The 27,572-nt window shown below is 37.3% G+C and overlaps 4 protein-coding genes and 1 pseudogene across 4 annotated transcripts in view; 2 read left to right on the plus strand and 3 right to left on the minus strand.

Moving 5' to 3' along the window:
• LOC131792380 (uncharacterized) overlaps positions 1 to 27,572 on the plus strand; it is a 273,486-nt gene that overhangs the window by 237,011 nt on the left and 8,903 nt on the right. The gene's annotated exons all lie outside the window — the stretch shown is intronic.
• Positions 97 to 6,432, plus strand: LOC131792392 (ras-related protein Rab-4B). The gene is made up of 7 exons (XM_059109759.2): positions 97 to 192; positions 360 to 440; positions 673 to 787; positions 2,765 to 2,827; positions 3,942 to 4,096; positions 4,219 to 4,314; positions 4,701 to 6,432. The coding sequence occupies exons 1-7, from the start codon at positions 177 to 179 to the stop codon at positions 4,808 to 4,810; spliced, it is 636 nt and encodes a 211-aa protein (XP_058965742.1). The 5' UTR covers positions 97 to 176; the 3' UTR covers positions 4,811 to 6,432.
• On the minus strand, positions 8,524 to 11,676 carry LOC131792391 (uncharacterized). Its single transcript, XM_059109757.2, has 2 exons — positions 10,907 to 11,676; positions 8,524 to 9,294 (listed from the first exon to the last, which is right to left on the minus strand). The coding sequence occupies exons 1-2, from the start codon at positions 11,516 to 11,518 to the stop codon at positions 9,091 to 9,093; spliced, it is 816 nt and encodes a 271-aa protein (XP_058965740.2). The 5' UTR covers positions 11,519 to 11,676; the 3' UTR covers positions 8,524 to 9,090.
• On the minus strand, positions 12,838 to 18,151 carry LOC131792401 (uncharacterized skeletal organic matrix protein 5-like). The gene is made up of 5 exons (XM_059109769.2): positions 18,020 to 18,151; positions 16,503 to 16,728; positions 15,055 to 15,109; positions 14,122 to 14,251; positions 12,838 to 13,414 (listed from the first exon to the last, which is right to left on the minus strand). Exons 2-5 carry the CDS (start codon positions 16,702 to 16,704, stop codon positions 12,893 to 12,895), a joined length of 909 nt encoding a protein of 302 aa, XP_058965752.2. The 5' UTR covers positions 16,705 to 16,728; positions 18,020 to 18,151; the 3' UTR covers positions 12,838 to 12,892.
• LOC131792379 (uncharacterized skeletal organic matrix protein 5-like) lies at positions 22,332 to 27,330 on the minus strand (annotated as a pseudogene).

Raw genomic sequence — 27,572 nt, forward strand, 5'->3', positions numbered from 1 at the left:
GAAATATGTGATGAAGTTAATCGATGTCAAGATATTCCCTAGCCTGCCCTAGAGGAATATGACAACTTCTTTCCGTTTAGCAATGTAGAATCCTGGGAAATTTTCAACTTAGCGGACATTTTGTGATGAACAATTCCTTCAACTCATAAATTTTTCGTTTTCAAGCAGCTGGAAACATGTCAGAGAACTATGGTAAAGCAGAAATTACTTCTTAATATTTCAGAAAATAGCACTTTGTTAATCAGCTGTGTTTTCGTTGCGTGAGTGTAGCTGTTCCCAGCCAAATGATGTTTAGTCGATCGCTAGTCAGCACAATTTTAAGAAATTTAAACTGTTTTGTTTTATTATTTTTCCCGCAGATTTCCTATTTAAGTTTTTGGTGATCGGCAGCGCTGGTACAGGAAAGTCGTGCATTCTACATCAATTTATAGAGGGGAAATGTAAGTTACAACGTTATTTGTGTCAAATAAAACACAGTGCACCTGAAAGATGCCAAGTTGCATATTTTTTTTTACATAACACGTCGATATTGATACGTTTTGCAGATTTGAATTACTTGACTCCTTTTGCTTTGATGAGCTTATTTTTTTTGTTTCTCTGTTGTTTTGGATTTTTGTCTCTTGCTTGCACTCGTTTGTATGTTCATCTTAAAATTGTTCGTATGTTTGGCAGTCAAGCAAGACTCCAGCCACACTATTGGTGTAGAATTCGGCTCCAAGGTAGTCAATGTTGGTGGCAAGTCTGTGAAGTTGCAAATTTGGGACACAGCTGGACAGGAAAGATTCAGGTAAATTTATCCAAGCTTCTGTTAGCCAGTGCAGTGTATGATTTTCCACATCCTTCAAATTTTTATCGCTACGATTTCGAATTTCTAATATTTATTCAAATCCCTGTTAGCTTGTGCAGTGTATGACTTTCTACTTCCTTCAAGAGATATGCATACGTTTTCGAATCAATTTTAAGCAAGTGTTTTTCCTTTTTTTTGGCATTAGCTGTACATGGCTAAAATTAGTCAAAATCCTATAGCCTTTCCACATCTTGTTTTTTAATTCTGTTTTTGTGGGAAAAGTTGATAACTTATCATTTAAGTGACTATGGCAAAGTTCGTTCACAAAATCAGTTTCAGCCTTACAGGGTTCTCCTTATCAGGTGGTAACCAGTTGTTTACTCCTACCACTTGTAAGAGCACTTATTACTCTCTGCAAATGCTCAGAACCCTTAAAAAATACACATTTTTGGTGAGCTAATCTGCTAAGAAAGCGTAATAACAAGCAGCCAGTGTGCACTATTTGAGATCTATGTGTGCTTTAGTTAGCTAAAACTGACTGGTATCTTTTGAATTTCGAAGCAAGAGTGATTTTTTGCGGGCTTTCAGCTAAATCTCATAACATTTGTCAGTTCTCTGCATGTGCAAATGTGGTGTTGTTTCATTGTTCAGTTTCCACGATGAAACAGCAGCAAACAATGCTGTCGTTTCTGTCCAGTAACAAGAGGTCATGAAGAGTGGCTGGTAAGCTTTACAAGAATTTTAGGGGTAAACAAAACAAAGATTACATACTAGTGATGGATAAGCAGCCAATTACCAGAAATAACCGCCTTGACAGCTCTACAATTGTAAGATGTATAATGAACATGTGGGGACAAAGCTATTCTTCATCAGGAAATTCTACTTGAAATGTGTTTCAGACAACGGTTTGAAAGAAGTCTTGAAAATAAAATCTCTCAACAGCGTAAAAGTTCTGAATTTGAGATGATTAGAACATGAATTCAGCTATTCAATGTGATTCGATTTCATAGCGATGCAATTGATTTGATGCAACTGCTGATTTTTCAGTGACATGCCATGTAAGTGATGCCAAAGATATCACCCAAATCGAAGGGAGACCAGTTTACGTTATAAGCAGTTTGGAAAGGGCATACTCAAATATAATTCTTTAAAACAAAATTTTACTTTGTTTTGTTCAACCTCTGAACCTAAAGGTGTATCATTCACATTATAAATTTTTCGATGGAGAATTTTTGATAAGCGTGATGTACTGTATGCTTTAGGCAATGACAAAGTTGCGGATCACCAGCTACCTGAAGCTGCAAATGTGCTTTACTGGTTTGAAAAGGTCCCTTACCTGTTGTGCTGAAAACTAGGGAGAACCCTGTCCTTAAAGATTATAGGTGAAAAATTCTCTAAAGAAATAAATATGTAACACATATTGTTGTGTTGTACAGTTAACATACAGTTAAACACAATTTTGAGCAACAGAGCTTAACAAAAATAGAGATACCATTTCTCCTTTCAATTGTAAAATGTAGCAACCTTTAAGGATAAGTTCTTATATGGAGATATTCATCTGTAACAGTTTCAACAATACTCAATAGATGTCAACCAAGATTTCAGTTTTACTTAGTGCCATCCTGCATTTTTATCTACAGTTTGATAATATAGATTGCAAATTCATTGGCTCTGTTTCAGGCAGTTGGTTACATATTTTCAGGGATCTAAGATAATAAATTCCTGACAGCACTGAGAACTGAAAGTATGTTTTGGCTGGGACTTGGCCTAATGGACAAGAGAGCAAGAAAATTTGCTGGCCCAGTCTGGAATCTATTTACCTCAGGCAATATTGTTACTCCTATATTTGATGAATTAAAATTTTGTCTCGGAACAAGGCTTAGGGGTCACTAATAAAGTATATGGCTTCTTTCCATTTCACAAAAATTTTCTCTTTCCCTCAAAGCATCTTTTTCATTTTTGTTATTTTGATGATAGGTCTGTGACGAGGAGTTATTACAGAGGAGCAGCAGGAGCTCTTCTGGTTTATGACATTTCAAGGTAAATAACCTCATTATGCAGACTGAGGTACTTGGGGAACACTTGGAGAGACAAGTGGCTAATGGTTCATGTACAACTTGACTGCTCTGGACTCCTGGGCCAGATCTGAAAGCTTTAAAAGAAAATTCAGTCTAATTTATTTTTGTCTGGAATATGACTATTTGATGCACTAAAAAGAACATGGAAAATTATCCCAAAAAGGCTTTTGGCTAAAGCAATAAAGAAACCCAGATTAAAATTTTACCTTGGGTTAGTGCTAATTGGCCTTCAAACAATTGGGCCCAGGAGGGAAGTTCCTGCTGACGTCAAGTGCTGCTTGAACTCTTGGAACCTCTACCCACCAGCCTCCATTCTCTGAGTTTTAAGAGTGTTGCAATATTTTTTCTTTGAATTTTTTTAATTTGTTTTGCGAAGGGGTTACGCTTGTAGTCCCGGTCTCATAGAGCCATTTATGAGGAGTAATCCTTTATTCCCATCTCTTTTACTCTTTAAATCCCAACATCTGATTGTTGATTCTCCCTTCTAACTGCTACACAATTTCTTGTGAATAAGTTATGAGAATTTGGTGTTAGATCAAGACAACAACTTCTACCTGATGAGTCTGAGTATTCTCATCACCTGTTTACTGAATATTGTAAGAATGTTATAAGGAAAGTTTACACCAGAGTCAAAGAGTTGAGATTGGGCAACTTACATCATGCTACAATATTGTCTTGGGCAATCATTCAATCAATCAATCAAACAATCAATCAATCTATAGACTTTATTTTAAGAGGGGAGCATGTGACAGTAGTGGAACTGATGACATTGTGGCCTTCTGTAAGAAAAAGCTTTAACAAAAAAAAAACAGTGAATGATGATCTATACTAGAAATATTACTGCAAAAATAAAAAAATGAAAATAAAAAAAATTATAAAAGATATTAGGAGATCTATTATCTTTTAATTTGTCAGGTTTTAAAAATTCCTCTAACTCTGGTAAACCCATTAGGGTGGAAGTTATGGCTGCAGTTATTTTTCACTAAAAAATAATGATATATTATTCTTTTCAAGGCAATTGTTGGCAGAAACAATTACCTTTGCATATAGTATCTTTTTTTTGCTTGTGATTGCAGCCGTGAAACATACAACTCTCTGACAAACTGGTTGACAGATGCCAGAACCCTTGCCAGTCCAAACATTGTCATAATCCTCATCGGTAACAAGAAAGATCTGGATAGCGACAGAGAAGTCACATTTCTGGAAGCTAGCAGATTTGCACAAGAGAATGGTCAGTAAATACATGGAGGAAAATGAATAAGGCTCAAAAGAAATAGATTGTTTGCATTGTTAGACAAATGGTTACCAGAAAATTTTGTTTTTTGACTGTCTGATTTTTTTTTCTCTATGTAGAGTTGATGTTCCTAGAGACAAGTGCTCTTACAGGAGAGAATGTTGAAGAGGCCTTTTTAAAGTGCTCAAGAACCATCCTCAGTAAAATTGAAACTGGTAGGTGACTTACATACCTCTACAGTGGTTAGGTGTCAGCACTGAGGACCACCCAGTTGCTTAGGGTAACTCCTTTCCCCAGGGATTGTTTTGGAGTGGTATACCACCTGCCTGGGTCTCAAGTCTCCTATTAACACTCTGTCAAAGACATTCCTGACTTCACCTGAATGTTACCTGTCTACTAAACTTGTAGTCTTCTAAGTAGTTTATCATTATGAATACTGCATTGATGGATGGTACAACCACAATATTTTGTTTAGCTTAAGTGATTGTGTATAATGCAACAATGTTTTTTGAAAACTCTATCACTTACCGGTAATCGTGTCTTCAACTAGTACATGAAATGTCAATAACTGAACACAATTTTTCTTTGCTGTGTTCTACAGGTGAATTGGACCCAGACAGGATGGGTTCAGGAATTCAGTATGGTGATCCATCACTCCGAAGATCAATACGGCCTGGGAGACAGGAAGAACGGCAGAAATGTGCATGCTAACCTCAATCTCATTCCAATCTTACTACAGTAGTAAAGAAACCTTGTTAAGTCTGCATAGTTAGTTGAATACAAGACTTTTGTGGTTTAAAAAAAGTGATGTATGATAGACTTGTAATTGCAGTGGGTGCATAATCATCTCCTTAAAAGCTTGATAAATAATCCTGCATGGTGAATACAACACATAAACCTACAAGATATTATTGAATACTCCTTTGCTCTTAAGTAAAGATAGATTACTGATTCCTTGTTAACATTTTGTAATAAGTATGTGTACAGCTTAGCTGCCAATGAGTCTTGCAGTCTTAGACTTAGAATTACAGATCTTCTACATTTACTGAAACACATTGCCACCAAGGCAGTGAAGGCAAATCAGAGGGTTGGATGTAAAAGAAAAGGTTGCAACATTTTCAAATATAACCAATCACTGCAAAGTAGTACAGGCAAACCTTGATTATCCAGAGTCGTGGGGATTTGGCTGAAAAGTTTGGATAATCAAAAGTTCAGATGATGTAAAATATGAATTTTAAGGAGCCAAGACTACAACTGAGTGTGTATCATATAAATCACTGTGCATCATCTTTTGAATTTTCCAAAAATTTTTAAAAAGACAGTAAAGTTAACCATCAACCTTATATGACATAAAATGATGATGTAAATCAGTTTGTTTTAAGCTGCTTTTGTGTGTATGTTGCTAATTTTATCATTCCATGGAGCTCCACTAATAGAATAGCATTACATTTGCTTTGTTAGATGTGAAAAAGTTGTGACAGATCTCACATATTAGGTATGAATATTCACAAAAAATGGAACCAGAGAGATGAGTCCTGAAAAATGAAATCCAGATTATCGAGGTCTGGATAAAGGAGGTTTGGCTAAGCAAGGTTCAACTGTACAATTGACATATTTTCTGTTTTCCTGTTGATGCTTCAGTGTTATGTGATCCTATGTCTTTCAAATGAATAATATATTCTTGCATGCCTGTAGGTTGCCAGAGTTTAAATGGAAGAATACACTGGTATCAGTTATTACCTGACAATGGCTGAACAAAAAAAACGTTAAACAAAGGCACAGTTACTAAATTGCCCCTAGTAACTAGCATTTTTAAAGTGCATGCTGAGTTTGAATTGTTGCATACAAATGCTTTACTCTCTAACATCAGTATGCTTATTCTTCATACAGTTCTCTAGTTGTTTCTTGTGGAACTGACAAAGATAATTTTTTTAGCAGTCATAACCTTGTTTTGTTGGCAATTATTTCCTTTAAGGCCAGTTCAAGTGGCAGCAAATTCAAAACCTATCCAGTCAGTTCGATTTCCTCTTGATTGTAATGCTCTGTAATTCTGATTATGACACTTACTCCTTCTAAGTGAAAGCCAGCCTCTAGTCTTTTTACCTTGATGTTTGATTCAGGAATGCTGCTTTTAGGAGAAACTAGATGCTAGTTACCCTCAGGGGCTAAGTTTTTAAAAAACACCTGTGAAATAGCCTTTTGGTCCTGTGATTGTCTTAAGTTAGTAGTAGTGGCTTTGGTACATGCACTGTAACATTGTCCTTTGAGGAACTTGTCAAGGATGAGTTTGTTACTGATGTCTGGAAATTGAATTAAATTTCCATATTGTTAAATTGTTAGCCTAAATAGGCACTCAGAGAGTGCTCATTGATAACAACCCAAAGATGTCTTTACCTGATTCTGATATTATAAGTTACTGTAGTTAGTCTTTTTTTCAAAAACTGTTATGCAGTTTCAGTCTTCATTTTTAAAATGGAAATGTCACACTACACTGTTTGAGTGTTCTCATCCACGACATGGAATCTATTCAATTACCACTTGTGATATATAAGCACATTTTGGCCTGTGTAGTCACTTTACTGTTTTAATCCTTATACCCCCATGATCTCTTTAGTAATTCTCCTTACTGTCTGCCATACATTGCTTATTCTTAGTTTGGAGAATTTGGTATTGAGTCAGTGATAATTTACTAACTGATATTTTTCTATATTCTCATCACTTGTCTTTGAGATTGTATAATATTGTTAGGAGAAATTCTGTCTTGGTCATTACTGGGAGTGAAAGGGTTAAAAACTGTGTGGAAAGAAATTGTGTGATAGGGATGTACCTTAGTTAATGTGAACTTGGGTCAAATTCTTTGCTTGTCTAAATTTGGCCTTGCTGCAGTAGTTATTGCTGCATATAGTTGATATTGGTTTTTTAGATATTTTAGCCTGTGTTCTTTTTCTTTATTTCTTTCTTTGTGGGCTGAAGACACACTTTGTGAGGTTCAATTGTTAACTGTTACTTTAAGACTGATTCAGCAGAGAAGAAAAATTGAGTCACTTTCTAAAATTATTTTGATAGTGGCTAAAACTGTTATTAAGCTCATTGAATCACATGGGGCAATTTCAAAGACCACAGATCTTATAAAATAGTGGAAATAAAAATGGAATGCATGAGAAAAGAAAAACTCCCAACAATTTTGGTAGAAAAGTTTTCCACCCCAGAACATGCTTGACATTTTGCCACTGTTGCAACAGTTATAAAATGTGTGGTATAGGAGTGGATGAACTTTTGGTCTGATTTTTTTTTCTTTCTTTTGGTGTAGCTGCAAATGTGAAATGGGGCTGACATGCATTTTTAATATTACAAACACACAGATGCTCTAAATACAACCAGCACAAAAGTAATCATTTAGAATCAGTAATAGAGAATAACCTTGCCACCTGTAATCATTTTGGTACTGGTATGGGATCAATATCAGTACCTGGGCAACTGCCCACCTACCCCTTCCATAACCCAACATTAACCCTTAGTTGTTATAAATTGACTGTTATTGGGTTAGGGGAGGGGTAGATGGGCAGTTGCCCAGATACTGATATTGATCCGTGGTATGTATGCAACACAACTTTGCTTATTATTATTTTCAGTGTAAATAATTAAGCACAAAAAAAATTGAATTTGTTGTCAGTAAGGATGTACTGTAGTGTGGATTTCACAAATTTCCAAATCTACTACATGGAGAAAAGTTTGTCCTGATAACTTGTTAAGGCATGTGTACTGACCTGTGCAAGTGGATTTCACCCTTAGCTTTACACCCCAACATCAGGATGTATTTTCTCTACACTGTTTGGTAGATTTCCAATGGGAGTGACTAGGAGAATTTGTTTCACAATCAAGAGCTTCTTTAGGTGATGATCATATCTTCCAGACTTTAATATGCAATTCATGGGTGATATTGGAAGGTAACTTAGATGCTTGTCCCTTTTGGGTCAATTAAGGGTTAAGGTGAAAGTGATTTGCTAAAATCAGACAACCTTTCCCTTGAAACCTCACACACTAATGTTACATGTAAAGAGGCAATATACTTTACTACAAAAAATGGGGAGGAGGACACTGTGTTAGTTTCTGAGGTATGGTATGGGCAATCTCTTAATTAATCTTACTGTATTTTGCCTCATGCACAGCCATGGGATTTTGCTGATTCAGAAATGCTCTCTACTTGGTAAAAACACAGTTTCCATTAGAGGCCTGAGGTAATAGAGAGGGAACTACTCACAGAACTTATGAGAAGATCCCAGCTTACCTTACCAGTGAGATTTGTAAATGGAAGCTCAGTTGTAAAAAATGCTCCTGTCAAAACTTTCCATGAAGATTAGCAGGAAGGATACCCAATGCAGTACAACAGGAGTAACAGACATTTGAACACAATTCACATGAGATTACATCACAGTATTTTATGCTTTAATCTAGTTAAAAAATGATCACTCTACTGAAGCACAAACTTGACTAAAAAACTATACACTAAAAAAATGTTCAAATCTATGAATCATATTTTGTAGTAAATGAACTTTGTACTTGAGCTTGCTTGATGTAAAATATCAAACATGAGGAAGAGTGTTTCATCTGATATCTAAACACTGAGAAGTGGTTGAAAAAATGAGGTGCAGCTGAGTTTTTTTTTTAACCAACTTCAAGATGTTTGGATATCAGATGAAACACCCTTTCAAATGTTTGATATAGCTTCTCAAACCATTAATAATTCTTGAAGAAAATCAAAGCAAAAGTTCACCAAATTTTATGATAATTAAGACCACATATCCAAACCTCTTTCACGGTTGTAATTTCCTTTGTTTTCTCAGCATGAATTACTCATGAGTTTGAGAACAAGTAGTACTACATGGCTGTGATAATTACCACTCTCTAAAATTAAGAACAAACACTTTTGACTATGATGGTTGGCATGTACTCAAAAGTCAAGCACTTGGTCATTTAATGTACAGTACATGTTATCTCAAAAAGTGTCTCTTGACATCTTCCTCTTTACAAAAGTTTCTCTGATACTCTGTCATCCACCAGGTTTTTGGAAATGCAACATCCACATCAAAATGTGCTGGTGTTTCCTTCTTTTTTACTGCTTCTTCTCGCAGTTGAGCTTTCTTTTTAATCTCTTGTTGTCTTCTTTTCTGTGCACGAAGAGCAGCAGGATACACCTGAAGGAAGAGTTTCAAAACTTATTTAACCACCCAGTAAACAAATTATCAGTAATAATGAACATGGCCATTAATACTTTACTTGATTAACTTTACTTTACCCGTTAAGATCAATAGGCATATTCTTTGTACTATTCTGTGCTCATTTCCAAAGGTGCTAAAAAGGAGAATTTGTTTAAAATTCAAGAGCTTCTTTGGTTGGTGATCATTTCTTTCATTCTCATGGCCTAATGATGAGTGATTCTGAGGCAAAATTGTGAGGAGAAATTAGATGCTAGTCACTCTGATGCATCAAAGGCTTACCAGAAATGAGAGTTTCAATGTGTACACATAGGTTAGTAATAGCGGAGCTCGTAGAGCATAACCCCATAATTATACAAAATAGTAGTAACCCATCAAGCCAAAAAAATTTGGATGTATGACCGTACGACTACACAAGGTGCTACTTTTAACATGCGTGGTCAACTGTACCATGGGTGTGCCAACGCCACGGCTTTGTTCAGTAGTCCAGTGGTCAGTGCACTGGGCTCCGAGTCAGATGACCCAGGTTCTAGTCCTGGCAGGGGCAACCTGTTATGCCCTTGAGACATGCGGGAAAAAAATATGAGCTCCGCTTTTAGGCTTGGCTAAATCTATATATTACAGTCACTTAAAGTACGTGTAGCATATCCTAAATGTGTTTCCTGTCTTAAATATTGCACATCACACATCCCTATATTATCTTGCTGTGAATTATGTTTTCAGTAGTAAGTAATGTACAACCATGGGCAAAAAGGTGGTGTTTTTATGGCCAAAAGGTGCCACAAGGCAAAATATCATTTTCAGACCAACAATGGTAAACAATGATAATGATAAACAATTCCACTTCCCTTACCCCTAATAAAAACAAATACTTGTTAAAGTAACAGAATGCAAGGCAAAAACAAGCCCTGCAAACTCAGATTTATCTTTCAAAGTTCCCTCCATATGCTTGTCTAATAATGGTGCCAACTTAGAGCCAATCAGAAGACCTTTCCCATGCTTAAACAGCAGTGAGACACAATTTTGACACTACTCTCCCTTAAATGTTATTTACTTCACATTAAGCAACCAAAAAAAAAAAAAAGAAAGAAAGAAAAAAATGGATGGAATATTAGTAAGAGTAACCCATTCAGTCCCAGGATCATGAAAGAATTCCTCCATAGAACTTTAGTACATTTTTAGTAAAAAAGGTGAGGAGAAGATGGAATTAGATCAACTGATGGGTGATTTCTTAGGTTAATGCCAAATGTTTAAGGCCAAAATGAGCAGACAGTACAGAGACTTGATCATTAGATCTTGGAAGCAAAATTGTTAAGTACAACAAGAAGCTTTTTTCCGCCATTAGCACTTAAATAAATTATTTAACATTCATTGCACTCCAAAAATTAGTTCCTTAATTAACAAAAAGAAACAAACTCTCAATGGAGGATTTGAAGACGTACATCTCCGCATAAGATTCATTTGCTAACAATTTTGCCTCATAATAGGTCAAACTATATGCTCTAAAGGTTACTGCTATGATTACCTCCCGACAATATTCCACCGACAACATTGTTTTTAAAATTAACTAAATCTTTATTTGTTTACTCGCCTCGGGCTGTGAAGCCAGCACATTATGAGTTTTCCACATGTCTACAGGTCCTTCGTTAGCCATTCCATAAGGGAGAAAGGGCGCTTTCTTTCTTCTATCCCTAGAGATTGGATCCTTTTCCGGTGAATTCGAGTGTGATCGCTGTTTCTTTTCATCTCCCGACGATCTGTGATGTTTACGCCTGTGATCTCTGCCACCGCGAGACTCACGTTCGTTTAGTCTCGCGTCCTCCGCAGAACGCGTATATTTTGGTTTTTCTTCTTTCTCTGCTTCGTCAAACTTAAGTCTTTCGGGCAAAGGTAAGGCTCTTTCAGCATGATCGTTCTCTTTGAAATCTTTCTCCTCTTCCCATGCGTTCTTTGGCGGTTTTTCATCAGCTTTTTTCTCGTCTGGATGAAACTGACGGCGTCCCCCATCATAACTGCCATCGTGTGCCGGAATCTCTTCAATATCTTCTTCTTCACTTTCGCTGTCCCATCTCCAAGGCTGATGGCGATGTTCTATTGACCTTCGATCTGACCTATACTGCAACTTACTAATAAATTCTTCCTTACCATAATCATCCCACAGAGGTTTTCTATAGGCCCGTCTGTAGGCTGAACTGTACACCATCTTGCATTCACGCTCGACGAAGTATGGGAAGCGAAGCTTGGATATTTCTGTTCTGAACCCTGATTGGACACTTCGATTCCGTTGTCATGGACGCTATGTGCAGTCAAACTTTTCCCGCGAAGGGAACATTTGGTTGGTCATGGTTCATGACTTCCAATATTATCTCTAAAGTCGTAAAATAAAACTTCTCGCTTTACCTATTGATCTCTTTTATCAGTCTTTGATCGGCCAGAGGCATTTACCAGTAGGCTAACGATGTTCTTTTTTCGCTATTGCAGTAGCCGGACATGCATGGAATTATTTTCAAGAGGAGTAGATTGTTTGTTCTTTTCTCGCTGCATTTTATTTCGATTTGACCGCCGTGAGGATGATTAAAACCCAACTCTGTGGTCAGCCTAATTCTCAAAACTCCAGCTACAGATAAATATTCGTGATGTTGTAAGTAGTTTCAAAGTAATGATGCACCTAAAGAATTATTTATTTTTCATTTAGCCTAAGTTTATCAAAATCTATATCTGAGATCTGTGTTAATCCTTTCTTTACCCGTCCTTGTCCCATAAAAGATTATTTTTTGGTTCTCGAAATTGGCAAGGCTCTGTCAGTTAAGAATCCTACACGAAAAGGTGCAATGCCGCATTTTTTTAAATAGCTTTAACTCAAAAGGAAATGGTGAGGGACGGACGCTTAATTTTGCTAAAAACTGACTCCTACGGTTACGGTTGCTAAAATATGTGATATAATTTGCGTATTTTTAGCAGCTTACCAGGCAGGCGCTTTCTAGGGCGTTTGATCGAAGGAGCCTGAACAAATCAGTTCCTCTCGCTACTAGTTAGGTGAAGCTGGACTTTTTATCTGAGAGCTTCAACAGTGTCCGGAAGGCGACAAGTTAACAATGGAAGAACAATCCTTTTAAAGAGTTAAATTAACTCTCTCATAGAGAAAACCTGAGGACTACTGATTGGGGTCAGACCTCGAGTAAATAACCGGCCCATATTATCTAGGCGGGGACGGGCTCGAATCGCGTTCAGGCTGGAATTTTTCAGGCTCTCATTATAAAAATCTGCAATTGGTAAAATTGTGGTCCACTTGTGCTCTTTGCTTAATTATGGATCAGAAGTTTTCAGTTTTCCAGGTTCTTATGAAATCTTTAGGAAAATGTAAATTATGTCGTTACTATTATTCAAAGAGCTGAATATCATAGTTAAATAAAACCAAGCGTTTATTTTGTTTAATTTAAGATCTTTATTTTGATTTAACAACAGCTGTCAAAATTTTATCAGCAAAAGTGAAATCGCCAGTCGCAATCTCGTTCAGTATCACCTGAATTTCTATCAAAAAAAAAAAATGGATTATTTGCTTGTGGTTGCGCACATCTTACTGAACCAAGATGTATCCCATGGCCGGGGTGGTCTTGTCTCCATTGTCACCACCATGTCGCGCTACGTTCCCACACGACTGGTTTTCGTCAGGATACCCTGCAGTACCAAATCCAATCCTAGAATCATTAGTGATGCAATCATTCTCGTTATTACTAGTGATACCAATTCTTGCCTTTGAAAAGTCATCTCGGTCGGCTTCAGCATTGAACCCTTCTTTGTTACAGTTATGCTGTAAGGAGGCGTGGGGGCCGATCAGATCCTTCCACGCGTCTCGTCCCAATGAGGTGGCCCGATATTCGCCATCAGCGATCAGTGAGTGGAGAGAGGTAGCTTGTTGGTCGATGACCTGGAATTTGACTGGATTATTTCCAACCTTCATCCCAACACAGATCTTAGAGAAGGGTGTTTTCCAGTAGGTCGATAACTTTGTTTCGTGTGCGTCAAACCCAGTCTCCCCGCCATGAGTGTTAAACGTTATCAGGTCGGTCCACAGGGCAGAATCATAAGTGAAGTGTTTCTAAAAAATCAATTTTTTAACATGACGTTAAAAAAAAAAAAAATACCGATGAATGAATGAATAAATAAATCAAGGGTAAAAAACAGAAAAACATCATCACTTGATAAATAACTGGACAGATAGATGGATGGATTAATGAATGACTCGGTGAATCGAATAAACGAATCAGTGAAAAGGAGAATGAATTGATGCACGAATGAAGTAATTAATAAATCAATCAATCAATCAAATAATCAATGTACTGATGTACCCGTAGATGTGTTAAAACCTTCCCAACACGTGATCCACGACCTACTGTGATTTTTCTTCCCTCCCCCAGTTTTTACTTTTAATCCCTGAAAAGTGTCTTTTAGCAAGAAACTTTTTTTTTCTCCGCAGCCGTCAAATTTGATTTCAACATAGGAAATTCAAATTGTAAAGCAATTCTTACAATCCTTAAAAAAAAAAAAAAAAGGAAGGTCGGAAACTGAATTGTTGACGCGCAATTTTGTTTCTTAGACTGATCGGAAGTGAATGACACTTGCTAATCACTTCCAAATCAGCCAATCAGCGCGCGCGAAAAGTCTTATTAAACTGTATGGTATGTACTAAAAGATGAAGTAAACTGTCCTGGGTACTAGATAGAATAGAATGCTCTCTTTTTTCCCTGAGTCCTTTGATAAAGACCACAGTTTTTATTTCGTGATCGTTGCTATTGTAACTGATACCTTTGTTCCGTCTATTTTCATGACCATCGTCCATCCACCTCCTCCGCAGCCTTCAAGTGGAGTCACCTGACAGAAAACGGGCATCTTTTTGCCTCCAACATCCAGTGTGTAGGCTTTGTTTCCATCGGATCTGATTGGAAAACAGTATTCATGAGACTAGCAATAACAATGGTAATAACAAAAGGTATACTTACAGTAATAGTAATTTATAATAGTAAGTGTTATGAAAATATTTATAGTGAGGGTAGTTGTAATTGAGGATCATAGAAATATTTTAGGGAATGTGTTAAAGGAGAGGTCTCCGGAATATTTTCTCCCCACATACTTATTTCCAGATACCTATACTAAATCCAAGTTAACTAGTATTGTAATCTGCTATTGGAATATCCTCCGTTAGACTCAAAATCTAGTGGGCGGTCGAGCTTTGTGGCCCTTGTCCTAATAAACTTAGTTACGATTAAACGAGTTTCCCGGTGTCCACATAAAATGTCTCCTAATGAAGGTTAGAGAAGTACTGTATGGATTGTTCTTTCTTGTAACTGAGTGTTTTAAGTTCGATCCCAGCTGACTCATTATGTTTCCAGTTTTTGGTGGCTCATTTTCCTCTTAGCACACTCATGCCGCGCGCGTTATGTTGACGACTAGGGACTAGACTTCGAGTAGTCTTCAATACTCAGCACCAGTTTCTCCTTCCGCGCGTCTCGCTTCCGAGGGTGCAAAGATATTAATTTCTGGTCGATTTATATTAACTACGTGACGGATTACGCTGGGAAAGATTAGTTACTGTTTGTAGTCTGACTGAGCAAGAGTCAGTTTTGATACGAAGCTCCGCCTCAAACCTCAACTCACCGTGTCTTATAGAGGTGTTCCGTATTACAACAATTAATTATTTTACGTGGTCTTGATCTAAATTCAGCTTCATCATATACTAACCTTCCATTGTCCACAACTTCCTTGCACGACTTGGGCGTAGTCTCTAGTGCACGACCTGGAATATGGTATCAAAAAGAAAAAAAAAACTATGAACTATCTCATGGCTTCAAGCGGGTTGGCTATCTAGGATTAATCTCTCCTGCTCATAAGTTCCTCTAAAAGTTTTTGGCGAGCAGAAAACATATCTTAAATGGAGACAAATTTGTAATGTCCCTCAGTCGCAAGATAGTCTTACACAGTCATCTGTATAAAAAATTTTGTTTAAGATTTCACTCCAACCAAGTGGCTCTCTTGGCGACAGAGATCAACTCCTAGTTTTTCTTTAAGAGTCCAAGATGAAGAGAGACATTGTGGGAATTAAGTTTTGTGCTTAAAAACACAACACAACACCCGGCCAGGCTTCGAACTCAGATCTCTCGACCTAGCGCACCAGGCTACCATGTGTCAAATAGTTCTAATTATGGAAAAAGGGCTCTCACTTAGTGTGGAAGATACGGATGAGGTAAAACAACAGAGAACAAGAAAGACAAAAAACGAGAAAAACAATGGAAACAAAAGGTTAGTAGCCAGAAGTCTCTCAGCAAGTTGCTGTGCTTAAGCCTATGAAAAAAAAATTCCCTTTGAATCAAGAAAAAACATCTATTTTGCTTTCATCCTTCTCCATTACAACTATTGTTCTAAGACCTGGCGCTTCTGCAGTAAAACTACCAGTACAAAAACCGGCTCTTTTTTCACTTAACGAACGTGCTCTCCGACCCCCCGATTTGTTTCTAACGAAAAAAAATGCACTATCAGGAACAACTCAAAAAGATAGGCATACTGGCATTGACTAATCAAAGACTCGCAAAAGTAATGTGTACGGTTTTTAGGGATATTTATTACGATCATTTTTAAAAGCATAAAAAAAAGTTATTAGATTTTAAATACGATGTGAGGAGAACCAACATTCTAAAGCTGCAACGCCACAACTTACGGACTGAAATCGTGGCGTTACGTAGCGCCAAAGCAGTGGAATGTGCTACTAGAGTCGCACAGAACCGTTAGAACTTCCAAGGCCTTCAGTACAGTATGAAAACATCGATCTTTTGGGCTTTTTAACCTAACGTTTTTATTACTGTTATATTATTTTAGTATATACGATTATCGTTTTTACTTCTTAGCATAACATGAAATAATTTTACATTGTATTTTATGATCCTGACTTCATCTTTTTCAAAATTTCAACATTTTTACTCTTATGTTAGAGTATTTACTAATAAATTTAATTTTTATTCATGTGGAGTACCTGTAAATTAGCTGGCGTGGCATTTTATAATGTAATGTCACACATGAATAGCTAAACGCATGACACAATAAACTTGTGTTGCATATTTTAAGTAAGGAGGCTGTGTTCTATTGTGACGCGTCCTGTGCCTTCTGCACTAAGAAGGGGCCAGAATCTCATTTACCTCCACCACATTGAAGAACTTGTGCTCGTATCAAATCCAGCAACTCATCCAGCTTTTTACCCAGCGTGCTGAAAGGATTGACAGGACTAAAGTCGCCTCCTGAACAACAACTTGACGAGCTGTCCTTTTCGCATTGATCTTTAACAGCAACAAGAGACCCAGCTATGGAAGATATCACAGCTGCGACTAACCAAACCTTCATTATGGAGGCACTAGAATCTGTGCACTTAATGAAGAGAAATCAAATTAATATCATATCAATCAAAATACCTCGTAGAGGGTCAAAATTCAAGAAAATTCCATAACCCCTAAAATATTGTGAAGGCGATTTTATTTGAATATTTACATCACAACATTTGTTCAATAAATTGGAAAGCTTAAATAGCATTTCATGATCCAGGCTCAATTGGCTCTGGACGTGAAAGGGTGAAAAGTGTAAGTTCTATTCACCAGAATTTGTCTTCCTACGGAGTCATTTTGTCATATGGATAACACGAATATATATCATCAGATTAATTTCTGTAAGAATAATGGCGCAGCGTTAGCTCCAGAAATCCAGAAAGAACTCAGAAGATGTTTTTTTTTAAAAAGGATGAGCTAGATATTCATTGTGGTTCAACGTTAAGTCCAAAGTTAAACCGAATTTAAATTGCTTGTGGGAAGACACAGAGTCACCATCAACTGAAGCAACGTACGTTCCTCTGCTATTCTGATATTTGTGGTCACCCAGTCACGTCCAAGGATTACGAAACATTTTGGCACGTGCTCATTATTTCCTAACTTTTAATTAGTGCAGGCATTGAGGCGTGTTTTGTTTTCGCTTATGATTGTAAGAGTTCACGCTTGAGGAATTTTGTTTCTTCTGGTTAATCCCTGTTCATGGAAATACGTGGATATCGATTCTTTCACTCTAAGGCTTTACCACACGTAAACCGACAACGCAATCATCATTTTTAAAGATGTGTGAAAGACTGTGCCCTGCTCTGTTGTAAAGCACACAGGAAGCGGCCAGAGCACGAAAGAAGTGTAAGGGAAAACAATAGATGGAGTCGAGTGTTTTTTTTTTACTTCTTGAATAAGCATTTATAAATTTCGATAGAAGAGGTTTGTTTGATGTAAATATCCTTCTTGACGATGATCAAAAGTGCCATTTTTAAAATAAAACGTTAAGGTTGAATCGAGGAAATTTTGGAAATGCGGTTTTACTACAATTAACAACGTAACCGCAATTAACAACGTAGTATTCACAACGGCTGAAATCTGTGGAATTAGCCGTTCCTAAAAAAATTACTCTGTGCAAAATGATAACTTAAATTTTGTTACCAAACCCACGTTCAGGAGAGCTTAACTACTCAGAAAATAAGTAAGTAGCAAAAAAAGATATATCGATTTACCAAAATGATTATCATTAGTCTTAGAGTTTGTAAACTTGGGAAAAAATTAATGATAAGGTTACTATGGAAGGTCAACGGTACATGAATAAAGAAAAAAAATGATTTGCGTGCAGTTATACTAACCTGTTAGGCGCCGACGATTACTAAATCACGATCAAACAAACTGATGTCACTACAGAATTGAACTAGAATACTATGATAGCTTTTCTCCGCATTTATCACACACCAACAAGGAAAAAGTTGCTTTTGGACCAATATCATTCATTAGGGGCGTAAGACAATTCAATTGTCGAAATCAACCAATCAGTGATAAATTGGTTATTTACACGGAAAATTTGCGTGTGTATTTCGAACAAAAACCGTGCAATATCTGACGTAATTAACTTCCCTATTGTTTGATTATTCCGCATTTACCCAATTATGGATAGGAAGATACAAAAGCTTTGAATCCAAAACTGCAACTAGCTTTTACAGAGGTGGTGTTTAATTCTTTCTGCTTCGATCGTCTCTTTGTTTTCGGCCCGATCCATCTATTAATGTGATTAAAATTAAAAAAAAAACAAAAAAAAGACAAGGAAAAAAAACAAAACAAAAAAGACAAAAGAAAAACAAAGACTGCGTGGAAATAAACATTCACGCAGAAAAAGGAACGACAATTTAAAGGTTATTTAAGCTACCTTCCATGCAGCTTTCCCCCTCTTTTTGTGGTCTATTTTTCTTGTGCTGAATGACGCTTGAAAGTTATTAATTTTTGCTTCAGGATTCTGAAAGGTAGATCATCTCAAAAAAATGATTGTCAAGCTTGCTTTGGTGCTCTGTTTTGTTTAGGATCCAAAAATACTTTCTGATATTTTCGGGCTTCTTTCTTCGTTGCTCTTTCCGGAAACGTCTAGTAGTTGATAATTGTGTTCTTATGTTCTTTGTTTATCAATGCATATTTCCTTGCACTCTACTATTTAGCACCTCTTTAGGGTCTTAAAATTATCCAGAATGATTTCTGGTCCCTTTCCATGTCGTTCCGTTTATGTAAAGTTTGTTAGCTGATGAGTGCTCTTTTGTCTTCCTTGCGTGTTCCACTTTCACTCTCGTTGATACAAATGTGGAAAACCAAAAGCCGGCATAATCTGTAAAACAAAATTACACTTAAACTATAAAAACTTCAATTTTGGTTTAACAATGGAAGACTTGGAATTAAACGCGAGAAAGTGAAAGACCAAAATCTGACCATTGTTAATTATAGAGCAGTGAATTTTTATCCTTTCGAGTGTAAGGTATGCGATACAAATTACGCCGGCTTCTTCGGTGGATGCTTTTGTTGATCTGCATGAGTTGGAAAACACACAGGATAACTCAATTGACGTCACTTACACGTTGACGTACAAAAACAATGGGGGCGGGAAAGAGGAAAATGACAGCACTCTTCGTCGTACAAAAGTCTGCAGTTATTAACAGTATTAGACCACCATGAATGATTTCCCTTTCCAATCTTTGCATCATGAAGACTATTTTTCCTTCAGATGAATTTAAATATTGATCACCTGATTTGATTAAACTGTTCTCATGGCTTGGCATCCTCTTTAAAATTTCTTTCTCCCTTTCTCGGAGAAATATCTCATTTGAGCATCGCACATCGTCAAAGGCGATGCCAGCCTTAAATGGCCGTCTTTGATGACCCACTTGACGTTTCAATATGGTTGTTTTTGTTGGTTTTATGTTGTTTTGTTTGTTTTCTTGTTTGTGTATTTTGGCGTAAAAGCTACACTGGTTGCTTCAGATCATTCGATACCAATGCCCAGTTTAAAAGTTTGCATAAAAAAAATATTGGACTCCAGAATGAGTTATCCGATTTACCACGAATCTAGCTTTTCTGATTAAAGGTTATTGTCAGTTATAGATGTGAAAGCTGTTTAATTTTATAAAGATAACGAACTGTAATTCAGTGACTACTTAAGGGTTTTCTATTCAGTCAGATATCATTGTTACATTCGATGTCCGTTTTCTGCTCTTTCAATGATCAAGTGCCCACAACATAACTTGCAAATAATCGCCCATAAATATTATTGTGTAAATGGTATTTCACCTATTCTAAATTGCCTTTTTGCTCTGCCAGCTATTAAATGCGAATCGACAAGAATTGGCTAAAAAAGATGAAAGTTGTAAAGCAAGAAACAGCAACTTTCTACAACTGCTGTTTGGACATACGACGGGAAATCGACTGAACAAGTCACTGAAGCGAAAATGGAGCCAAACGCCTTAGCCTTTACTTCTTCTAGACAGCGCGCTCACCTCTCGACTGTGAATTTAAGGAAAAGACTTGTACGCAGTGAAGATCGAGTAGTAAGAGAATTATTGATCTCCTTTATCGTAGAAAATGGAAAATTGTCGGTATCTCCCATACTTATTCAACCGTGCCCAATCGTTTTTTAGTAATTATATGTGGGTTAAAATCATATAAATGCTTTCTTCCCGCTAGTTCAATACAAGACACTTTCTTTTTTCTCTTTGAAACACTCATCACTTGATAACTAAGAGCGATCCTTCAGAAACAAACCGCGATCACGTAATGTATTCTTAATTAAGTATTTAATATGAAAACATCCATCGGAATGCGGAATGCGGAGTTTTATCAGTTAAACTAATTTGTCAGACCATCGCGCGGCTGAAAACACGAAAATGTTTTCTATGTGATATATAAATGCTTTAAGTCCTTACTACGTATTGAGATCAATTTGGGAGCCAACAAATTTAAAGAAACAGGAATTGTATATCCCTAGGTCATAATTAATCTGAAAAATTTTTTATCATTTTATTCTTCATGTTATCAGTATTTGGACTAGATCAACCTTTGAATAAAATACAAAAATTAGTCCAGTTTTACGTTTCCGACAATGTTGCAACTAAAATCACTCTCAAGAAATTCTTCTGTCTAAGTTTCAAGGGTCAGTAGTATTGATAGTGACAACTTTACCCTAACACGCCTTTCACTTCTAATATCTCATCAATTATTCCCCTTACAGTCTACCCTGACACAAGTGTTATGATACTAGTTTGGAGTATTTAGTATTGGATCAACCGGTAATCCCAATTTTTTAAAATTCTCATCACTAGTCTGCTTGATATTGTATTGATGTTATAAGGAGAATTTCTGTCTTGGTCACTCATGAGAGTTACAGCGGGGTTGATTTCGATTCTTGTCTTCTTCGTGCTGGTTGATTTATATTTGTAAGAAACAAGCACAGTTCTTTTCTCAACAACCTCTCGTCAGTACTCAAAAGAAAGAAATTTGCTTCTGCGTCTAAGATAAGGATAAGGTTTGGTTCGTGAAGCCGACATAGTTAATTTCGCATGAACCTCATTTGAATTGGCAAGCAATGCATTATTCTTAAATTGCAGCAGCGGTTACCTGATGCTGGAGCAATTTTGCGCGCCTTGATATGTGAATTTGGCTCCTCGTTTTTTTTTAGACCTGTAATTATCAGAGCTAGCAATGAAGTGCGCTTTGTTTTTAATCCCCAATTTTGCTTTTTGATGGTAAGTTTTCACGCTTGAGGAAGTTCGAATCTTCTGTCTCTGTTGCTATTGCTTAGATAAAGTCTTACATGGTTATATTCTATCACTCCAAGCTTGTACAGAGAGATAGACACTTAACAGTCTCAAAAACTGATACCATGATCAAAATTGTTTAAGAGTTCTGTCGCTCATCACATTCTACAGAGACTTTGGTGCTGATGGTCACAGAGCGAAATAAACACTTACTCATTTCTGCCAGTGAATTTTTCATTTCGTTCTCACACTTCCTATCATCGTCAGTGATGAAACATTTTCACATACCTTTCGCTTTGCGTTGTGTCTTCAGGGATTAGAAGGTTTTGGGACGCTCATAAGATGCAGCTTCCAACACCGATCATGGCTAAGAGCTACGAGAACGTTGCTGTATTGCTCAGGCTTCCACTTGCAAATGTCGCTTACTTCCCAACTACGGACAATTATTCGCCTCTGACACATGGAGTTGGCAAAAGCGATCCAAATAAATTTTCACTTAAACATGGGACTTGGCTGAACCAGTTTTACCAAATGTTACGAAATAAATATGGTTGGCTTGGACCACTTTTCTAAGGGGGAGGGGGGTAGATAAATAATTTTGCCCCTTGCGAAGAAAAACATCGGCTTAGCCGAGTCACTCAGGTGAGAGAAAAATAATTTACCCTGCACTTTTAGATGTGCTTCGCATTCAATCGATAGCCTGCACGTCTGCAGCTTCAAGAAACCGTTTTAGAATGTTCACTGGAAACGAAGGTAGCTCATCGAATCAGACAGAATAACTTGAACCCTTGTTTAGCCTTGAAAGCGTTTTTACTTTTGTTTGATAATTACAACTGCTCTAGTTAACCATTCTTTAGTCTTAAACGAGCACAAAAAAAATTAGAATTATAATTTAGCCTGAATTGATCGTGTAACCCACGGCTTAAATGGTCCTGTCTCCATTACCCCCTCCGTGTCGTACCACGTTCCCACAAGAAACGTTTTCGTCAGGATAACCTCCAATACCAAGTCCTATCTTGGAATCACAACTACTGCAGCCGTTTTTCTCGTTAGTAGCGATACCAATTCTTGCCCTCGAGTGGCGACGGCTGGTTCCCTCAACGTTAAACCCCTCTATGTTGCAGTTAACTTGTAAGGAAGCGTCAGAGCCAATCAAATCCTTCCATGCATCACGACCCAGTGAGGTGGCACGATGTTACCCATCAGCGATCAGTGAGTGCAGAGAGTCTGCCTTTTGATCAATTTTGGCGAACTTGATTCGACTGCCAACCTTCATACCAACACAGACCTTGGAGAAAGGCGTGTCCCAGTAAGTAGCTAACTTGGTCCCTTCTGAGTCAAAGCCAGTCTCTCCTCCTTGAGGTTTGAACGTGTTCTTGTCACTCTACAAGGCTTCGTCAAAGCTAAAGGTTTGCTAGAAAATTCAAAACACAGTCAATTGGTTCTGTTTTAAAGAGAGAGTTGAATAAACTTCAAGGATTTGGAATTCCCTCCGATAAATGGTGTGGAGAACAAAAGGAACTTTGACCTACAGGAAAGAGGATGAGTATGCCCACATAATTTCTTAGAAAAGTCTCGTGCAAAACAAACAACGTGGTATTATTTTCCGAAAAGCAAAAACTTATGTTAAAATATTCCGTATCACAAGAAAATTTATAAACCGTCTAGAATGCTTTCAGAATATTATCACCAAGTAGTAGAAGGCAAAAGATCAGGGGCTACTTTGCTACCAAAGACCACAGTTCTTAGTTTACGATAATAATAACCGTATGTTGTACCTTATTTCCGTCCATCTTTATGACCATGGTCCATTCACCTCCTCCACAGTCTCCAAGATCAGTCATGTGACAGTACACTTAAGTCTTTTGGCCTTCAATTTCCAGTTCGTAAGCTTTGTTTCCATCGGCCCTGGTTTATTTTATAATAATGAAAACACATATAGTAACAATTATGCTCTTGATTGTGGGAAAAAGAAAGATGTTTAGAATAACCTATGAAACTACTTAGAAAATCAACAGTTGCTGAAACGTTGCGTCAGAATTTTAAATTTGCCACTATAGCAATGTTGCATTGAATATAAAAAAGAAAAATAAGTTGCCATTAACCCAGTCATGCAAACAAAGATTTAGACACAGTTTTTGTTGTCCTTATGTTTCTGACCCTTTAAAAACTTCCTTTTCCCCCTTTTTTGTTTTCTTAATTTTGTTTTGTGTTTTTTTCAAACATTCCTGAACTTTGTCTAGGGTCTTGTTTCTTTCCCGCCTCCCTGATACAACAAAATCGGACGACCGCGAAGGGAAAGTCTGATTTCTAATCCTGAGTATGATTACAGACCGAATTGGATGACATGAAGTCCTATTACCAATTAGTCAAAACTATGACAAAATTTGAAAAATAAACTAGACATCGGTTATACGTTTTCACAAAAAAAAAAACCCAGTTAACTACGCCTTTCTTATGCTAACGTTCACTACTTAATTGTTTACTAGTTTGTTGCTATAAAGGTTTTCCTTTCGAATGTACCTTTCTAACCTTTTGTAAGACTGACAATGCTGTGTCTTGTAAATAAAACAATATTTTTTCTAATCATGCTGTGTGATTGTCCAGCCAAGGGAATTCCTTACCCATACAATCGTATTTTGCTCGAGCGAAATATCAATTCGCCTGCAGTGCAGGCGTCTTATTAGGGCGAGTTAACGTTAAGAAGCTGGTGATCGTTTATTCAGCCGGTCATGCTTTATATTTATTTGGAGTTAGGGACAGCGGTGGGGGTAGGGGGCGGGGAAAGGCGTATTTTTCATTGCCGCAACCTCATCCCTCTCTTGACTTTTGACCGTCACCCACTCCCTTAGTGCATACGTCTTTCTTTTACTAGCCTTCCGCTGCCATTAAAGTCAAAGATGGCAGCCATGATTTTCTCTGCAGAAAACAAATGTTAAATGTTAAATGTTAAATGTTAAATGCTAAAAACAAATGTTGTATAGCCTTGCTACTGACGAGATACGCAAGAGGAGATAACGGTCAATATCGGTTATTCGGACTATTAAGGATCGGAAAGTGCACGCAAACAGGCAAGCATACCTAATAATACTAAAGGAATTAGATTAGATACGCATACAGATTTAGGATAAGAACTGTTCTTTATCGTTATAGTTGTACTGATCAGTTTGCAGGGATGGTTATCACCGCTTCAAACACACTTATATCACCATAAATATGGGAAAGACTGTTGCGTTTCTTTGCTCGAGTACCTCAACAAGTTCAATTTCGTCCACACGCAACTATATTGCTGTCGTTTAATCGCATGTTACATGGGCCAATGCTTTCAAGTATCCTGATGTTATTAAGCAATTTGTTTTGTTCCCATCAACAGATCACACTTTGTTTTGAGTTTTATTGAGAAGGTTGAAACGGTAATTTAGAGAGAGACGAGCGATTCCTTGAAGCATGGCAATATGTGGGTCTTAATAATACTGTTAAGTATAAATCAAAACATCGAGGGTTCCTTCCTCGCTAATCTTCTGCAGCTCGAACAAAAGATCGCAAGAATCAGGTGATGGCAGCAGGCTCAGTCATTGCGGAAAATCATTACTAAAGACTAAAATGTCGATTGACCCAGCTGAATTATCAATTTTTCTGCCTTCGCAGCCTTTGCCATCTGGGAGTTTGATACAGCATGATCAGTATTTGCTCGTTAAACGTAATATTTTCAAGAACATTTTCCCAACTTCGGAATCCGAAGCATTGAGTTCGATTCCTAACAGGGATTCCCACGCTCGTGACAAGACGATAAAACATCATTCTCTCTTTTTTCATACCGAGCTCAAAATTTACTATCTTTCTTATTCTGTTTACTCATATGACTCTTTTGACATTGCTGATCCAAGCAGTATGTAGGGCACGTGTCATAGGTCAATCTGGTGGTGGCCAAACTCTCCTCTGAGTTCCTTTGACCCAGTGATAGAGCTTTGGAACACAGAATTTGAAGGTCTAATGTTTGATACCTTACGGAGACACGTCGAAATGACATCTCTTTCTATCTGTCAAGTTGTCAACAATAGTTAATTTCAAATTAAACTGTTTCATCGCGTCAGAATTGAAGCCTGCTAAAATGTCCAAGGCCGTAAAGTTAATTCTGCCTCGTTTGTTTGTCTTCAGTTTTTGCCCCTTACTCGTAGTCACATTCATAAAACAAGTTGTGAAAATCAAGCCTGAAAGACGAATTGACACTTTCATGGAATTTATCTAGAAGAAAAATATTTTTGCACGCGAAATAATCTAGTAAGTGATCAGCTAGCCCGTTTTAAGCTTAGGGTTCGATCAATGGAGAAGAACCAAAAGTGCGCGGTCGTCAAACTGTGGTTGCAGTTATAATTGTCAGGGCAACGTTTGCGGAGCATTTTTTCTCTTTGCCCGATCATTGCCTTTCACCGCCCGTAAACTCCTGCGATCAGTAAACCGATAGAAAGTGCTCGATAAAATAAACCTAATTTTCTGCGGGTTTAGCAATGCGGCAAGCGGTAAGTTTTCTACCAATTAGAGCGCTTGTAGTATCGCATTTTTTTTTCGTTGTTTGTTTATATCATTCAATATACAATAGACGACAACAAATATCTTTTTAACCTCTTGATAATCAGACCAACTTGCGTAAAACACTAAAATTACGCTTTCCGCTAGTCAAATTCACGTCAGCATTATGACACTTACCTTTTTACGTAAATTGTGGCTAGTTCTTCCAGGACCTAGCTCGTTTAGTTCCAGTGATTTGTTTTTTAAACGAAAATTGTACTGCCTCCTCAGGGACGGAAAACAAATGGTTGCCAACACACATGTCAATTCACCCTCTCTAGCACTTAAACCCCTTATTTCGTGAGTATTCGTTTGATCATTGCGGTTTAAGTCGATAGCCGATTGGTTCAGCTAGCATGCCACTTTCTTTATCAAGTGTTTTATTCAGTCGTCTTCAACGTTTGTTATTTGCGGTAAAACGCTGGTAAGAAAATAAATGTATACACAAACAAAGTTGAAGCGTTTATCGGTCTTTTTTGTTTTTCTTATAGTTGTCTTTTTTTTTTAAAGGCGTCAAACTATTTTTTGGCTGATTAAATTTGTTTACAAAATATCCCGGGGCAGGGTCTTCGAGAAGACTCCATGTAAATGCAGCAAAGACATCGCAGAAAATCGGAAGATCGGTGGAAGAAAGAATTAAAGCTCATGCAGCAAACCTTTTCCCCATTCGTAAAACTCAGAACCCAGCGGTTTCAGAACAAATGGATGAAATAGGACTCTTAGTATCCCCGGCAAAACTGATGCAAACATTGCCGTTTTAAAGCAAAAATAAGTGAAAAACGTTGGTAAGAAGTTGAATTTCTGCGGTTTTCTATGTACTTTTACGTCATTCTTCACCTTGCTCTTGTCCAACGCTCTGAAAACCGCTCTGTGTAAATCATTAAAGATGCTGAGAGCAGGCTGCTCGTCCGTTTCCTTCCGGTGTGGTCTTTAGTTCAGGACTGATTTGCGAAAATTACCCCGAGTTTGTCCGAGGAGTGCAAACAAAATTTCCGCGAAAGTGGTTGACTAGACTCATTGTTGTGAATTGTAGAAAGGTTGGACGGCTTTTAAGAGAGTCTCTATTTTAATCTCTTTTGTAATTCAATAAAGCCTTAAGAAAAGCTGAGGGACAAATTTGATCTTGTGATTTGGTCGCCCCGGTTGAGAGTAGCGCTTAGAAGGACTGATGCCGCTTCTGAGAGACCCAAGTCTTGATCATGATAGGTTACAGTTTTGAAGATATGTGCCTCGTAGCTTCCAGGAAAATTCGGGCTTTCGAGTGACGATTCCGTCGAATCCCAGATATCTTTCATTGTTTTCTCTTCATCTACAGGGACCATATCTTCAATTGTATTTCATTAGCGGGTCAAATTATATTTTGTTTCTTTCTTACCATTTATTTTTAAAGTTTATTCAAGGTTCCGACTCCTTATTTTTCCACTTAACACTAACCTTTCAAAGAACGCGTAATTTGATTGTCCATCACAATGGACTTTAATATTCGTTTTACTTGTAGTTTAAGAAAGCTCTTAATCTGTTACCAGCGAAGAAAAAGGTGTTAGCAAAAACAGTTTTTACATTC

This window comes from Pocillopora verrucosa, chromosome 7 (genome assembly GCF_036669915.1).
Source record: "Pocillopora verrucosa isolate sample1 chromosome 7, ASM3666991v2, whole genome shotgun sequence".
NCBI lineage: Eukaryota > Metazoa > Cnidaria > Anthozoa > Scleractinia > Pocilloporidae > Pocillopora > Pocillopora verrucosa.